This window comes from Struthio camelus, chromosome 2 (genome assembly GCF_040807025.1).
Source record: "Struthio camelus isolate bStrCam1 chromosome 2, bStrCam1.hap1, whole genome shotgun sequence".
NCBI lineage: Eukaryota > Metazoa > Chordata > Aves > Struthioniformes > Struthionidae > Struthio > Struthio camelus.
This window is the reverse complement of record NC_090943.1, coordinates 83,780,608-83,798,246: the sequence shown is the minus strand read 5'-3', so window position 1 is coordinate 83,798,246 and position 17,639 is coordinate 83,780,608. Positions and strand designations below refer to the sequence as shown.

General features: G+C 39.6%; 1 protein-coding gene across 1 annotated transcript in view; it reads left to right on the top strand.

Moving 5' to 3' along the window:
• The first annotated feature begins 415 nt into the window (after positions 1–415).
• Positions 416–17,639, top strand: part of MARCHF11 (membrane associated ring-CH-type finger 11) — a 31,350-nt gene continuing 14,126 nt past the window's right edge. The window contains exons 1-2 of the mRNA XM_068931450.1: positions 416–724; positions 1,870–2,025. Of these exons, the coding sequence (XP_068787551.1) occupies positions 416–724; positions 1,870–2,025 (465 nt within the window). The remainder of the gene's footprint in view (positions 725–1,869; positions 2,026–17,639) is intronic.

Genomic DNA, 17,639 nt, shown 5'->3' with positions numbered 1-17,639 from the left:
CGCCCGGCTCCGCGCCTGGTGCCCGCCCGCGGGGGGCTGCGCGGGAGGAGGGCGGAAGGCGCCTCGGCGAGCCCGCGGCGGTGGCGGCGACTGACCCGCCCTCCCCCCTCCCCCCTGCCCTCCCTCTCCCGCCGAGTAACGGTCGCTCGCTCGCTCGCGCTCTCCCGGGCGTTCGGGGGCGGCCGTTGGCGGCGGGAGCCGACCCGGCGCGTGCCGGACCTGCCCCTCCCTCCCCCTCCCGCCCCGCCCCGCCGCCTCCACACACACGGACACACACGCGCCGAGCGCGGCGGGCTGAGGCAGGCGGCCACGCCGGGTCACCTTCGCGGCCGCTCGGAGCCAGGAGGGCGCCCTCGCCGCTCCCTTCCCGCCGCCGCCGCCGGCGACAGAGAGGGCGCCCCGGGCCGCAGCGGGCATGAGCCGCGCCGCGGGCAGCGGCGTCCTCCGCCCCGGCGAGCCCGCCTGCCCCCTGGAGCCGCCCGGAGCCGCGGAGGCCACCGGCGACCGGCCGGAGGAGGCGGAGAGCGGCGGCCCCAGCGCGGCGCCGCCGGCAGCCGCCGAGGGCCGGTGCGGGGGCGGCTCGGAGAGCGGCCGCGCCGAGGCGGGGGCCGGCGCCGGCGACCAACCGGAGACCCGCTCGGTGTGCAGCAGCGAGAGCGGCAGCGGCAGCAACCCCGGCGGCGCCGGCCCCATCTGCAAGATCTGCTTCCAGGGCCCCGAGCAGGTGAGGAGAGCGGGGCGAACGGCCGGCTCGACCCCTTCTCCCCCCCCTCCCCCCGCCAGCCCCCCAGTCCCCCGACATGTCCCCCGGAGCAGACAGGCGGCGGCGGGGGGCGGGGGGGGGGGGCGGCGCCGGCTTGGCCCGGGCGGCCGGCGGCAGGCAGCGATCAGCACCGGGGACAGCGCTCGGCCCCGCCTCGCCGCCGCCGCCGCCGCCGCCGTGCCCGCCGGCCTCCGCTCCTGACTCGGCGCCCCGCGCAGCGCTCGGCCTGCTCCGCGCCCGCTGCCTAAACGGCTGTGGGGATGGACGATCCGTCGGCGCTGCGCCAGGTGGCTGTGACACGCGCTCTGGGGCGATTTTTGAGTCAGCGCGGAGCTTCAGGGAGATCAGGGATGTGCTATGGCAGGCTCACCCCCCGTGCGTCTTCTTGCCATCGCGCTCACTGTCTCTCTGCTCGGAGATTTTAAGCAACGCAGATTTCCTGGGTTTCTGTTGTCCTTCAAAATGAAAGCGTTAGTTTGCAAATACTGTTAAGAAGACAACCAGGTATCTCCTTTCTCACGACGTTACCGGACGCAATATCAGCAATGGATCCATAGTTTGTCTTTTTGTTTAGCTCAAAAAATTCTGTCCAGGGAATAAGAGAATGGCTGATTTATATCACTACAGATATACACAAACCATCGGTGGAAGCATTTAGTTCTGTTATCCTAGACAAAGTCTGACCGCCATCTACCTGACCAACATGGAACCCTTTTCAAAGAACACCGTTCTCTGTGATGTCATCCACTTCATTCTTAGTGATGGTTATGAGTAACTATAGGGGAAATGCATCCAACAATCCCATTGAGGCATTTGAAAGATCTAATGCTACTGGTTTTTTGACCTACAGTAATCTTTCACATGCTTTACATACATACATACACACATATAGATAGTTATCTGGCTTTGTATGATTAAGAGCACTTACCTGTTTTTAAAATAGTTTAAGTGCTGAACTTTGTTACAACCAAAAATGCATGTTTATTATTTCATATATTGAAACTGAGAATGATTCGTTGTTACAGATCTGTAAATATTTTAGTATTGAGTATATATGTGATTTTAAAGATTCTTTTAAAATTAATATTACTGTGTTGCCTTTTCAGGGTGAATTGTTAAATCCTTGCCGCTGTGATGGGTCAGTACGATACACACATCAGCTTTGCCTGTTAAAGTGGATAAGTGAAAGAGGGTCATGGACCTGTGAACTCTGCTGTTACAGATACCATGTTATAGCAATTAAAATGAAAAAGCCTTGCCAGGTAATTTATTTATTTATTTATTTGCTTGTATATTTTTAAAAATATGTATTTTCAGTCTTTTCTAAAACAAAATAGTGCTTGCTGTCATTCCTAGATTTTTTGAAAATCTAATGCTTCACTTGAAGTTTGTTTTTAAGAGCTGTTATATATTAAAGTATGCGGTTGTTTGATTCTAGTACATTCTTCCAGCTTTTGGCTAAACAGAGAAATGGTCTTTGGAGGTTAATAAATCCTTTAATTAGATAAGTCATACTGATACATGACAGTAGAACTTGGATCCACCTGCTTCTAGTTCTAAACTTTCACCATGTCTTGTATTTTGGTAAAGACTCAGTTAAAAGTTGATTTCATTCATTCTTCAAGCTTGCGGTCCAGAGGAGAGACACAAAGAAAACTTTTGTTGCCTATATATTCAAGCAAGAAAAAGGAGGTGACTTCTCAGCCCTAGCACAATCTAGAGTAGCAGATTACTGTTTAAGATTTATCCACCAATGGCTGGTGGATTCAGAAATTGAAATGTGCAGAACATTTTTCACAGCTCCCTTTTATCAGTGTCACACCATGCAGCTGGAAGGTAGAATATTTATAGTGGTAGCATGTTCAGGGGGAAGGGAGAGGGAACTCAAAACTTTAGCAGACTTGTTAGGGAAGCCTTAACATCGGTTTGACCTCAGGGGCTTAAATTCCATCCTATACATTGTATTTCATACATCCAAGGAATGTATTTATTAAGATAATTATATCTTTTTGTTTTGTTTTTGATCCATGAACTCAGAGCTGATGGTGCTTCCGAAGGCCAAAGCACTTGGATTATTATTCTGAGCCTGAGTTTTATAGGACTTTTATGGAAACCGCATGCTTGGATGGTAATGACAGTTGTGCAAGAGTGACAAGTGTTCCCTGGATGCAGAATATCTGCTTACAGCTGTTCAAATTAGGTGCAGAACCTATTGTGACTTCAAGCTTTTTCCTTATGAATCCAAAAAGGATTTCTTTGATAGGCTTTACTGGATAGAATCTCAATCTGCTCCATGCTAAGGGATTTTAGGGAACACAATATTTCAAACTGCTTTTGTCTTTCACACAGTCCTTTTCTGAGATGTAACAAAGTGATAGATTTGTAAAAGGCTCCAGAAAACACTGGTGATAGATTCTGGTTCAACATAGACTTTATCTAAAGGTAATTTGGCTGCTCAGTATGGAATTCAGTTTGATCCTTTTGGCTGTTTCCAGTCTTTTAAAAAATCCTTATTTCGTGTGTTAATAGCTATTGCATCCTTTTCCTAGCTAAACTTATATCATTACATAAACGGCTTGCACGGATAGTCTCTGAAAAGAGTAGTTTAACAGCAAGAATGTGATACAATTACCTGTAAACAGGCATGTAGTACCATTTGAGATGCCCCAAGGTAGCCACACTAACTATACAGGGATCACAGGTATGGCACAGCACTTGTAAGAGACTCTGCAGCAGCAGCTGCAGGCCGAATGGGATACCAAAGGATATCTCAAGTGTTGTTAGATACCTGTCTGTGGACAGCAGAAGAAGCCCCAGTCTGAAGAACAACTATTCCATTTCTGTGGAAAACAGAAGCAAAGGAGAAAGAAAGTTTCCGGGGGTGACAGAGTAGGCTACGATATATGGCCAAGCTACAAGTGAGGTAGAAGAGTGAAGAGCCAAAAGATAATGCCATTCACTTCATGGGTTATTGTAAATTTCTTTTTTTTTTTAAACAGTAGATTCAGAGTTATCCTTGGATATATCAAAAAAGACTTGATTTCATCCTTAATCATAGCTTTTATTTTTTGTATTTAAATCTATCTCTCCTTTTTTATTCTTGACAAAATAGAATGCAAAAAGATTTCTTGGAGTTGCATACTCAAATAAGTTATACCTGCATTCACAGCATTGAACTCGTGACTCTCAAAAGGTCATGCATCTCTTTGGAGATACACAGTAATACCTCTCTTCTCCTATCACTGAAAATTCTTCTTGTAGTTACAGTATCTATAAGGAACTCTCAGAACTGCAGTCCTGTGTGTATTTTTACAAGGGTGATTAAGTTTAACGTGCCCTCACTCCTCTCCTACATTCTTGGCTATAACAGTATTGCCTATTTTTAACAGTTCTCTTCCTAAGCTTTTGGACAGATACTGGATCATTTGCTTAACTAGAAGAAAGCATTTTAAAGCCTTTTAAAAGCCTAAAGGTTTTTATTAAAAGCTAAGGACTAGGCCATCTCAGTCTAGAGTTATTTTACAAAATCTTCATTGAGGTAACTAATGCACTTAAAAAATTTTCAAGCAAGCAAGACTTGTTACATTACATTAGATACAATATTTGGACAGGAGTAGTTCTACAACTGGTAGTCTGCCTCAGTCCATGTCCTCAGAATTGCCTCTGCCTGTCTTTTACTGATTAGATCTGTGTAGGCAATGTTATAAGAGAGAAAAAAGAGGTTATTTACCAAAGTAACTTTTTCTCAAGTGAGTTGTCTCTGCAGATTTACACCAACTCTTCAGGTCTACTTTTACTTGAGATATTTATGGAATATAGCAATGCTTAGGGAGTTCAGAAGTAGAAGATTTTTCTGCATTTTCTTCCAGAACATTAGAATAGATGTGAATATTCTATCTACTATCTAACATTTGGTATGGTTTCTGTTGCTTCATGGCAGGGAAAATAATACCAAAGTGGGGGGGGGGGGGGAGGCTCTTTGGAGGCAGTACATTCAAGGAACAAAATTTACTATGGTAAGTGACCTCTTCCAAGAGAAGCTTCTCCACTGTCACTGTGTGCATTTCAGCAAATGTTAGCTAATTCCTTTTTAAGGACCCAGTCTTGGAAACACATAGGCTCTTAATATAGGACTAGATCTTAAAGCATAAAAATAATTAAATTAACCTAGTGGCTACCAGTGGGCAATGAGCACACAAAGACGTTGATGACATTTGTTTTGCTGCTTCATAGAGAAATGCAAGTTGAGCCATTCTTTTCAGCATCGTACTCAGGATCATATCATATCAGAGAGAAAGACATAACCATGCACTAATCTATTAATGAAAACACATGTCCATGTTGCTGGACTTGCTCCTTACAGCAGGACAGAGTTTGATCCAATAATAGGCAAGGTTATGTTAAGACCTAACTAGAAGATAAGCAAGGCTATAATGAGGGGAGATAGAACAAATACTGGTTTAGGCCAAGAGTTTTGAAAAGATTTTAGATACCTTAAAAAGAGGAGAAAAATTGTAAATGTCTGACTTGGAAATTAAAGCTACATAAAATTATATTTTATATTAACAAAGGGAAAAAAAGCACAATCAGGAATGTTTTTTATATTAGTTTGTTAAGCCTTATAATTTGTAAGGATTTCCTTTCTGAAGGACGTATAAATAGGTTACTTTCTTTTTTGGGTGCTATTTAGTTATTAAACTGTTGGTAAATTAGTTCACTAGACTTGCAGTTAAATATGAATGCATACTGCAGAGTGTAAATTCCGTTATAAGATTCAGAAATAATGTTTAAAGTGGAATATAGTCATGCAAGGGCTGAGAAAAAATATCTTTGGTGCTAAAAAAAATCATTTCTATAAAAACGGAAATAAAATACATTTAGAGAGTGTTATTTTTAAACTGTTACTGTAGTCAGTCATAAAGGACTATTATGTGAGATGTTTAACATAGCCTGCACTTCTGTTCGTTAATACATTATATTCTGGTACTTAAGGTGAATTGAACCTGTTGTAAAAGTGATTTAATATGCTGATTTACTAATTTAAAAGTTAATTAAGTGACAATGTGACACCTCTTTGACATCAGGAAGATGTCAAAACAGAAAGTTTTTTTAAAAATAGTAAATTGTTAATTATTCAGCCTGATTTTTGAATACAGACAAAAAATGAAAGCTGTAGTTAGGATTAGCAAGTGTTTAGTTACTTGAAGTGGAATGTGACTCACGAGTTCAATGGTTTTCAGTGGCCCTAATCATGATTAATATTTGAGATATTCAGCACAAAAATTAATATGTTCAACAGATTCTGTGAAGTCCAGGTTCAATTTTTCAAGTCTTGTTAGTTTGAGTAGTCCTCGTTTATTGGAGTTATCTCACCGGCATGAGTCAGATGACTCATGAGCAAGACTTTGTATCGGGCTGTGTGCATGTTTGTGCGTGTATGCTTTATATTAAAAATGCAGAAGTTGTAGAGTTCTGCAGATACTTCAGTTTGGAGGCCAGTGTTCAGACAAATGTTTAGTAAATTTTCAAAGTTATTGCTAATGACAGTGCTCACCTGGGTGTCAGCATTTACTTTTTGTAAGGCATAACTAAAAAGAGGAGGGGGAGAAGGCTCAAATATCGACTTTTTAAAGTAAACTATGTACTACCAGTAGTCTGCTTATATTACTGCTATTACATTGCCTGTAATGAAGATCTAGGAGGATACTTCGTGCTATGCACAATGTCAACACACAAAAAGAACAAAAAGCATGGTCTTAATCTTGGACAATTTACAAAGAATTATAAACAAAGACAAGGGACAAGTCTATAGGGATATATGAAAACTGTCAAAAAAGCAGCAGTCTCTGTACAGTAATCTTTTTTAACTGCCATTGAGTTTTAACATCTCACATGGGTATGAGTTTTAAAATGCCTCTTTTAAAGAAAATAATGAGGATCTGCAGGCACCTCTTAAACGTGACGGCAAATACAAGAGGACTGTTAGAAAATATAATACTTGTCTGAGGTAAGTATTATGAGCTGAAAAGAGATGAGAATCAGCATCTCAATAGTCATTATTAGAAGATAGTTAACAGGTCAGTAAAAGCATGAAAGGACTTAAGAGTAAAGTCAAGTCATTTCTATGTGATGTGATGGGGAAGAAGGGAACCAGCACAGGGATGAAAGAAGGGCAATAACATGGTCAAAGTAGTGAACTAAAAAAAACATTATATTTGAAGCAGTCCTGTGGCTGCTGAGGAAATCACATTTGTCAAGAGCTTATAAAACTGTGTTACAGTAATTGAGACATAAGATGAAAATTATGGTGAGAAATTTTATTTTTATATGTGAACAGTCTTAGCTATGTTGTGTGGAAAGCTTCTGCAAGTTTTAGAAATATTGTGAAAAGGAAGCTCCAAACAGAAATTTAAATTTAAGATAATACCTGGTTTACAGAACAGGTTGAAGGATTGGAGAATGAATCCATATTGCTTGAGAAAGGCTGGAATATGGAAATTCTGGAGGTTTTCATCCTAATTGAACTTAAATCTATGGTAAGATCCATCAGAAGGTGGTAGAAACAGAAGAATATTTTAGTTTTGACAGGAGAGAGATGTCTGAAACAGAAAAGTAGATCTATCAGTCATCAACATAGATACAATAGTAGTTGTACTTACATTCTTTTCCTAAGCATCTGCTTTTGACCACTCTTAGGGAGAGGTTACTGGACTAGATAGTCCTTTTGATTTGATGCATTCTGAGTACTATCAGTGGCATGCACTGGGTAGAAGCTGGCAATTAGAATCTGTTCTAAGTAGCATGTTTAATAAGTTTAGAAATAGAAGGAGGATAGCCTGGCTGTGGGAGAGGCAGGTGGTGCCAAAGGTAATTTTTTTTCTGTAGTGAGAATGGCAAAATACATTGCCCTGTACTTTCTGGGAAAGATCCAAAGGAGAGTGAGATACTCCATATGAGATACTCCAGAATGAGATGCTGGAAAACAAATTTGGATTGGGATAAGAGCATGGATCAGGAGGAAGGATAAAATGATGTCACAAGTGCAAAGCAAATTATAGAGAGGATAGTAACATTTCAGTACTGACAGAAAGGATAGAATTGCAAAAGAAGAAGGGAACAGAGAAAGAAAGCTCAGGGAATAAGCAATTTCATGTTATATTTTTTTCTTTATTTTCATGGGAGAAACTACCAGGTACTAATATGCAGGCAGATTCAGAGATAAAAGTAGTGGAGGACTGGAAAATAAAACCAAGGGCAGCAAAAAGGTGTGAAGAAAAAAAAAGTTGGAGAAATACAGTTGGTTAACTATTCAGATGAGGAGAACCAGTTTTGAATGGAGGAAAGGAGTAGGCCACAGGTGCACTACTAACAATGTGCTGCATCCGAGCTTGCAAAGCTGAAGATGTGCAAGATGGACTATAGAGTGGAAAGGAGGAACAAAACTGTAAAATGTTTTGAAGGAGGGATAGTGAATCAGTAACAAGTGACAGGTAAAAGGTAACGGGGATGGAAAAATCATCAACACCAATTATCTGCAAGTCATGGAATAAAGAAGAACAATGTGTGAGGAAATGGACTGAAAACCTATCACAGTGATAGCTGGGCAGGGATGAAGAAGAACTATTAACAGAAGAATAGATATGGACCAAGATGAGAAGCTAATCAAAACAATGAATGATCCTTTATTGAGTGTCAGCATTGAGCCATCTTTGTCAGTCCAGTGAGGAGAGAGGATATTCTTCTAAGGGGTCAGAATGGTCATCAACATGGGACCTGAAGTCATCAGGAATGAACATGGGAGACTGTAGAGTCAAGAATTGAAATTAGAAGGTAAGGTTGAAGTAGAGAGGGCTTTAGCGCACAGAACCTTGGAAGAAGGGAAGGAGATTGATTTAGTTGTAGAAAGTCCTATGAGAGAGCAAAGAAAGAAAATTGAAAAGAGATTTAGGTCAGAACTGCCAAAAACGGGCAAGCAAAAGTTCAAAACCTATGATTCAGTTCAGAGACTTGAAGGTTCCTAGGTTTAGGCAGGATTTTAACATTGTGTGGAAAAATTATGCTTGCTCGCTAGCTGGAACGGGTGAAGATCGAAGTGGAGATACAGAAGGTGTAATTAATATTTGGGATTTTTCTAGAGCAGTTGTTTTGCCACCAGCAAACACCTGAGATCAGTTTTCCTAGTTCTTTGTATGCTGATGCTAGATGGAGCATTTGATGAAAGCTGGTATCTTAACTAATTTATCTTTTAAAGAATTGCATGCTCTTGTAGTTTCTTTTAGGAAGTCTGTCATTCTAGTCAGAGCATCAGTTACATTAAATTAGGCAAAGAAGTGATGATTATAGCATAGTATCACCCTGTGGTAGCATACTTCTTGCCTCCTTTCATGCCAATCACACAACAGTGAAAGAACTATATGACCTCAGTTCCTCTAAAGTACTTGTCTGAGTCAGAACACTCTCTTTGCATTGTGAGACTGCATGACTTGTTTTTCCCATAGGGTTCTTCATTTTTTCTTTAATTTTTTTCATTTTTCCTTTAATTTTCTTTACTTCTATATTTCTTTTTATTGGCAGTTTTATTTACATTTCAGTGAAGGCAGTGGAGAATGCCTCCTCCAGCTTTTGGGCGCATACTGTTTCCTTTTCCCTTTTTACTTTTTTAAAATATTTTTATATATTTTTCTGGCAGTATCTTCTCTCTAGGGCAGTGTTAAACTTTGCCATTTCTGTGGCAAGCATATTCCCAGTGTGGGACTATACCATAATGATACCCACCCAGAGTATTTATGTTATTGGAAGAAGGCTTTATACTGAGATAATGTTCAATTTTCCACTCTTTTATGCTCCGAAGAACACATGCAGTTCCAAAAATTATTGTTTAGGAGTTTCAGAAAGTCATGAACCTTACCATCAAGATGAAATGCTTTCTAACTTCATGTGTACTTAGCTGCTTCAGTAATGCTGGAAGAATTTTCTTCCGAGTGCTGCAAGGATATTGAAAAAGGCAGATTCCATAAATTGGCATCCTGGAGGGTGTATCTTGAGAAAATGAGGGTAAACCTTAGTATGCCTTCTCCTCCTTTATGCCAAGAAAGCTCCCTCTGCCCACCAGGAAAGAGCAAACAGAGAGTGTCTACCTCTTTCAAGGACATTTTGTGTACCTCTCACTGCTATAATCTGAACAAACTACAATTTACAATCTACTATGACTTGTGGTAACTCCCAGCACATTGTGTTCCTCCTCTGATGACTGTATCCTGAATCTCAATTTCAGGGCTGCTGTTTCATAAGAGGAAAACAATCTGACATATTTTGCTTGAAAAAATATAACAGCCACTGACTCTATTCAGAATATAATGAATAGAATAAAGGAGTCTTGCACTCGCAGCCCTTTCCTGCACTTGCAACATTGTTCTCCACATAACCTCCTCCTTTAAATGGCACAAGAACCATTGAAAGCTCCAGTAATTCAACATCCCCTCCAAGAAGGACACTTTGCCTTTACTTGGTGTATACAGTGATGAGTTAAAATCCTCATGAGACTTAATAAGGAAGATCCTTTCCTCCTCAAGCAGCACTTACAGAATACTGCATGTCATCTCATTATTTTCTGGATGCTTGCACCAGGTAGTGACTTGATTAGTTACTGATGCTTTCCTTGAGTCTTGTATCTGTCAAATTTAAGGGAAACATCGTCATATTATCCACTACTCGGTACACAGAGAGAAATCAAATGCTTCCGAGGAATTTCAAAATCCTCTGCTTCAGTCTGTCTCTTCCTTCCTATAGCCCTGGCAAAAGATCTAGAAATATGTGGAATAGCTGACTATACTTGGGAAATGTGTCTACTATGGCTACCAGGTACTTGAGTGTGTTTAGAGATTTGTGGAAAACCTGTTGTGCTTTCATTGAAAAGGGTTTATGGCTATGGTTTTAGAAATTTATCTTTTCGCTGGGCCTTCCCTTTATACTTTCGTAGATCTTGCTGATATAATTGTTGTGAACCTAACTACAGCAATTAGGACCTACAGAGTCTAATGACTTCAGTCTTCTAGCCTTTCAGAAGAGATGCAGTCTGTAGTTCAAAGTTACTCTCAGATGTCTTGGTGTTTATCAGGTGACACAAAGGAATCTATTTTCCTTGCACAATGCGCGTACATCAGCTCCTCATTATAACTTCCCAAAGATTCCTTTCCTTGGCATCAGAGTTTTTGGACAATGGTATAAGCATCAATTCTGTTCACCTTTAAAAACCACCAGCGTTTCTACTGTGCTACGTCCTGCATCTCTGAAGCATGAACAAGATTCCTTTTCTTTGCCCAAATGCTGCTCTCTTCTGTTTTTTCATCTTTCCCTAAATTTGATGATACATTGGCCAGATTTTCCAAACACTAAACCACTGTTGCCTCTGACATATGAATCCCTAAGATTGTGACTCATGGTTATGACATATAATTTGTCACTGTTCCTCTACTCCCTTCAGTAACTATGCTAACTACTCCTTTTCCAGGATTCTGCTAGAAGTCAGACAGATTCTTGGGATAGAAATCTACTTCAGCAGAAGTTAAATTGACTTTTTTCCTCTGGTGATTGAAGGACTAATTCCATTCACTTTAGAGGAAGAGTTTTACCGAGTACGTTTTAGGATAGTAGAAAGAAAATGACTTTAGAAAGTTAAAAAACTTCATTTATAAACTCAAATTCAGGTGAGATTTTGCACTGTTTCAAAGTAGTCATTAATTTGCATCTCTCAAATGTTTATTTTCATTAATAAATCAGAGCACTTGCTGAAAATTTCTGGATGTGATGGAAGGCCATAATCCTACTATTCATTCTCTCTGTGGCATTCATCATCTCTCCAGGGTTTGAGAGTTCCAAAGTAGTAGCTATTTAGCTGGCTGCTAAAGAATTCTGCCACTACTTCAGATGTTCATGAATATTTTCAGCTTATAGATAGTCACTGTAATCTTTGTGGTCCCTTGAGCCTTTCTTAATTCAATTTCTGGTAAGACTTATCTTCCCTGGGATTACTTTCAAGCCACTAGGTTCTTGTTTCTGCAGCTATGCCCCATGGCAACAGTGAAGATTTGTCTGATCCTTCCTTGCATGCAAGGCAGCAGGCACCTGTGCAATTCCTTACATCAAGCTGCAAATGTGGTTCCTGAAAACTTGTATATGAACAATGTGTCTTCTGAAAGACCATATTCTCTGAGTAACAGAAAGGGTGTATTTTCCAGTACTTTTGTCCCATCCATCAACTCCTTGGGAAACGTATTTCATCATGACCATTAATTGTAATGCATGTATCTGTACTCAGCTATAATGACCTTATTGCTCCAGAACCTTGATCTCTTCTGAGTGGAACCCATATACAAAGGTTTTACAATTCAGGGCTGTAAGGAAGACACAAATGAAGTTTCTTTCTAAGGTTAAGGGACATCATGTTCAAAAGATGGCAGAGAGCACTGTCACAGTATTTTACATATATAAACAATTCAAGATTCCCTGCTCCTTTGAAAAATATGTAAAATTATCTACCTATGGTTTACATTCTGGATTCAGTTAACATATTGTTCAGGAGGCTGAGCCAGTACAGTTTGGTAGACCACAAGCAGACATTCAGGAGTGGCATTCTAAAAACTATTCTTCTTTTGGAAGGTTTCCAAGGCTGCTCTTCACGGTCAAGAAAAAAATACCAATCTTTCTCCTTAAGAGCTGATGCTGCTCAGTCATTCCCAGTACCGTGACTGGAGAAGCTGGTGCATTCTTTCCTTCAATCTCTCTTCTCCCTTAGAAGCTTCTATGAGTTACAGTCAGAATGGCAGCAATGATCCTCGGTACACAGAGAGAAATCAAATGCTTCTGAGGAATTTCTGAATGATCCTCTTCACTACAGCATAACAAAAGCTGTCCGGTGTCAGTGTCTGAATATTGGCCATTTTCCTGGATCTTTTCATATAGATTTTTGGCGCATTGGGCCATAGTCAATATTCTCTACCTCAGAGCTGGGTGCTGGATGAGTTACTAACAGTCAGCCAGGTCTGACTGGGCAAACTTATCTCAAGCAGAGAATTAGGTTCTCCACCTACTGGATGTCTAAGCCGGCTGTCTGGTGTTGTTCTTTTTGACCTCTGAAATAGATACAGATAGACAAGGTGTATGGGTTATGCATGAATGCTCTAAGCACCATTAAGCCAAAAACACGTTCTAAGACCTTCCAAACACAACAATATGAATGAATATTACAGTTGTTGATATTATAACCATTGCTTCTAGCACTGCTATGAATATTAACACACAATCTAACAAATCAGAATGCTAGATATTTTCAGTGTTCAAAAAGCATCAGTTATATTGTACAACTTAATGCAGTTAATCCGAAGGATTTCAGACATATTCATGATATGCAGAGAGAAATAGTGTATTGCTGGTATAGCGTATACACAATTAAATAGACAACTATTTTCTATTTTGCAGATAGACCATCATATATGATAATATTTATATCTAAGTTTCAGCTCTGGGTAATTAAGCACAGCATCTTATATGCTTTCAGAGCTTAAAAACGGAGTCTTATAAGTAAGTGGGTAACCAAAACCGTGGCTGTCCTTACCTTTTTTTTTAAAAAAATCAGTAATTCAAACAACAGCTACTACTAGCTTGTGGTTGTGAACGTGTAACAGTACCTGAAAAGATGTACCTTCAAAAGAACTTATTGAAACAATTGATTTTTTAAATTTTGCTGGTTAATAAATTCTTAATAAGCTAAAATTAATTTATAAATGCTACTAATAATTGTAACTGTATTAATAATTACATATGCATTATGCCTTTTAACACAAAGTGATAATTATTATGTATAATAAAGTTAATTCTTCCATTAGGCCAACTTTTCAAGCAGTATGTTATTTCCCATATTCATTTGCACAGTCTAAAATTTTATAATTATGACTTGTCTTCAAGTGAAGATTTGCTGCATATCTTCAGTATATTCTAATTGTTTTGTGGAGCAGGTTCTGTCAGATTTTGTCCAAGCAGAAACCCAGGACTGTCTTCTCCATTGGGTGATAGGTACATTCTTATCAGCCTATTATTTAACCTTCACCCAAGATACACATATCTTGCTTAGGCAATAGACATGGCAACAACATTACCTTTGAAATATGGCTCTTTTTCTTAAGTCTTTTTGTCACCCTCAAAGGCTGATGCCTCCTTTGTTTTACATCTTACAAAGAAGTATATGAAATCAGGGCTGTCTCTTCCCTCATGCTGTCTTTTGGATTTTCCTAGGTCACTTGAAAAATCTGATCCAATTCTTGTAAATTCATTCAGGGCCAAAATCACCAGAAGCCAATAACTGTATTCAGTTGTCTTCTAGCAGCATTGTACTGTTCACTTCTTAAAACACATCATTGCCATATAGCAATAGGAGGAGGAATGGACGGCGTAGGTGCTTTTTCTCCTGTTATGCCTATCCAAGGGTATTCCAGAACTATTTTGACAGCCTGACTCGCAGCTGTGCCTAATATTGCTGTAGGATGCAAGGGGCCAGTGAAAAGATGGTGACACGCAACTCGATTTCATCTTTGATGGATTCATAGACAGCCTGATCATCTTTGCAGCTTTCTTATACTGGGGAGCCCAGAATTGGACACAGTGCTCCAAACGTGGCCTCACCAGGGCTGAGTAGGGGGAGAGGATCACCTCCCTCGACCTGCTGGCAACACTCTTCCTAATGCACCCCAGGATGCCATTGGCCTTCTTGGCCACAAGGGCACATTGCTGGCTCATGCTTAACTTGCTGTACACCAGGACGCCCAGGTCCTCCTCTGCAGAGCTGAGTATATATTGTGTGTGAATTGGAAGTGTTCCAATAAAAGACACTGAAAGCATTCTACCATAGAATATCCTAAATGCTGTGTAATTCTCAGTCATTAAAATAGTATCTTAAGAGATGGAAGTTTAAAACCTTGCTTTAATTCAGGTGAACAGTGGGTTTGAATCAATTTCTCTCGCAAGGGAATACACCAACCACTAGGGCACAAAATATTCTCAGGTGCACCCTTTATCTTTCCTCTTGTGTGCTTTGTAAAAAAATATTTAGTTATTCATAGTATCAAAGAGAGAAAGAATGAGCAACCAACATCTTTGGGAAGTCCAGCTAGCAGATGAAATGTGAATTTCAGTAACTGAACTGGAATGAATACTTAAATACTTTAAATGAGGTAGACAAGAAGATATCAGCAAGAAGGATGAAGAAGAGATGATTCTTGTGTATATTGACTGGCGGTCAGGCATTTTTGTGCAAGAAACTTGTTCAGTCTCTCTGTGCTGAGCAATTTTCTCACATCTTTGGTGAGTGAATTAATATCTTAAGGATTCCCAAGCTCAGCATTTTTTTTCAGTTAAAAGTATTCAGCAGTTTTGGCTAAAATTTACAAATAGTTCCTTTCTCTTCCATAAGAGAAGAAAAATAATCTCTAGAACCCCTTTTGATACTGTCTGTCTGTGTCCAAAGAGGTAGAGTTGTATAGACAAAACATGTTTAACACTCCTAAGTGACTTGAGGGTCATGAAAATTGTTAATATTTCCTTCACAGAACTCTCTTATAATCTTGCTGAGACTTTTACTTCCTCGGAGTAATCACATTACATTGGTTTCCCTCAATGTTTTGTCAGGAATGTGGACCTCTCCATGCCATGACAGTCTATGCCTGAATGAAGTTTTCAGTTTAATTTTACAGATCGTCTTTAAATTGCAGAGAATGCAACAACCATAGTGGGCACTTTCATTTCCTCCATCCATTCATATTTAACTTTCAGATAATGCTATCAAGAGCACAGCTAATTGTAATGAAATTCATTATTTCCACTAAAGCTGCAACAGAAAATGGACATCTCCTACTTTACAATAGGAATATTTCATATTATTTGCATACAGGGATAGTTTTCATTCACAGACTTTCATGAAATACACACATGCCAAAGGAAGGTTCACAAATACTGATGAGCTAAACTACAGAGAACGTAACTGGTTAGTCTTGTATGAGCTAAAAGCTGAGCTGAGAACAGCTCACTTTAATCTTACATATTTCACTCGGATACATCTCTACAACACCCTGACTTTTAAATGTTCCATTATAGCTTTTGGGCAGAATTTGATCTTGATAGTCTGGTAGTTAATTCTTAATCAAAAGTGGAAATCAAGAATTAGAAAAAATAGTACTTGGTACAAATAGGACATTTAGCAGGTTTCGAATTTTTGTTTCATATGCTTTTAAGTGTTGAGAATACTATATCAATTATTGTGAAATGATTCCTGATCTGGGTGTGCTCATTAGCAAAGGGCCAGCCTGTCTTTTGAGAGTGAATACAATTGCAATCCTTACTTTAATAGTGCAAACCAGCAGGAGTTAATGTTTACAGAAACTAAATGCCTCAAAGAGGGCAGGGAGTTACTCTCTACGTATCATTAAAACTGAACACCCACCTTCCATCTCAGACAGTAAATATGGTCACACTTCTCCAGTCTTGCCTCATTCCCTTCATTTTTTTTTGGCCAGCAGTCAAGAATAACTGTATCTTACTCCCCATCATTCAGAGGAAAAATGATGTAAGATAATACAGTTTTTATTACAGCTCTCCTTGTGGTCTCAGATTGCAATTCTAACATCCTTTAAAAAAAATTAAGATTAAAATGGTAAACTATACTGCTTAACAGTGAATGTGCAACAAAGAGTACGATTTTAAAAGATCCGCTTTTTACAGAAATGGAAGTCACCTTCATAAGAGTCTGTAACCAACTGTATAATAACCTAAGTGAACTGGGAGAGTTCACTTCCACTTAGTGTTATCCAGATGTTTGAAATACATAGTGCTGGTCTTGTAGATTTGCTATAGTAGGTGTGTGGCAATTTTAGTCATTTAATTATTCTAGGCAAATGCATATAGGCTTCTATCAATGTAATGAATAGAAAGCTAATGCTGAATGTATTAGTGACTGAAAGTTTGTGCAACTGAAGATAAAACTCCTGCACAAAAACCATGAATTTGCAAAGACAAATATTGCAGAAAAAAATTCAGATGATGTATACCAAAATTTCAAACTAAACTCTGAGCATACTATCTAAAGATATGTTCTTAAGGTATTGCCTTATAGTACAGACCCCACAACGGCAGCTTGTGTGAAGAAGGTAAAGCCACAATGGACACTTGCAGGAACACTGTTTGGCACAAGCGTGGTAGGGCCAATACCTCGAATAGTGGGTTCAGTGCACATATGCCATACAAGTGATTGTCATTGAACTTTCACAATGGAGGTCCTTGACATATGAAGATATTGTGTTTAGGATCTCTGATTGCTTCAGACAAACTTGGCACTGTATATAAAAAACACTTAATTAGGTATAATAATCCACATTTCTTAATTGGCTCTGAAAGAGTGTTTTTCTATCCTTTTAAAAATAGAAGCTCTCCAACTGGGAGATGACAATTTTCACAGGTCTTTATGTTCTCTGCTGACTGTATAACATCGGTTTTGTTTTCTCTGCCAAGTACTGAATTTATTACTTATGATGCTAATGGCTGCCAGTATACCAACACTGAAAAACTCAAGATTCTACTTACACTTTTATCGTTCTCTTTTGTTCAGCGTATTTTTTTTAACTACAGTTAGATTCCATTTGGTATAATTAAGGTATAGTAACAGACTTGAATTTTTTTGTAGGATTGTATCTTTACACAGCTGCGTATCGTGAAATGCTGCTGTCCAAAAGAGTGACACAAAATATATGTTTAAAATATCAAATTAAAATAGAGATGTGAGAAATGTAATTTTAAATAGTTTTTTGTGAATGATAGTGGAGGATATGGCCAA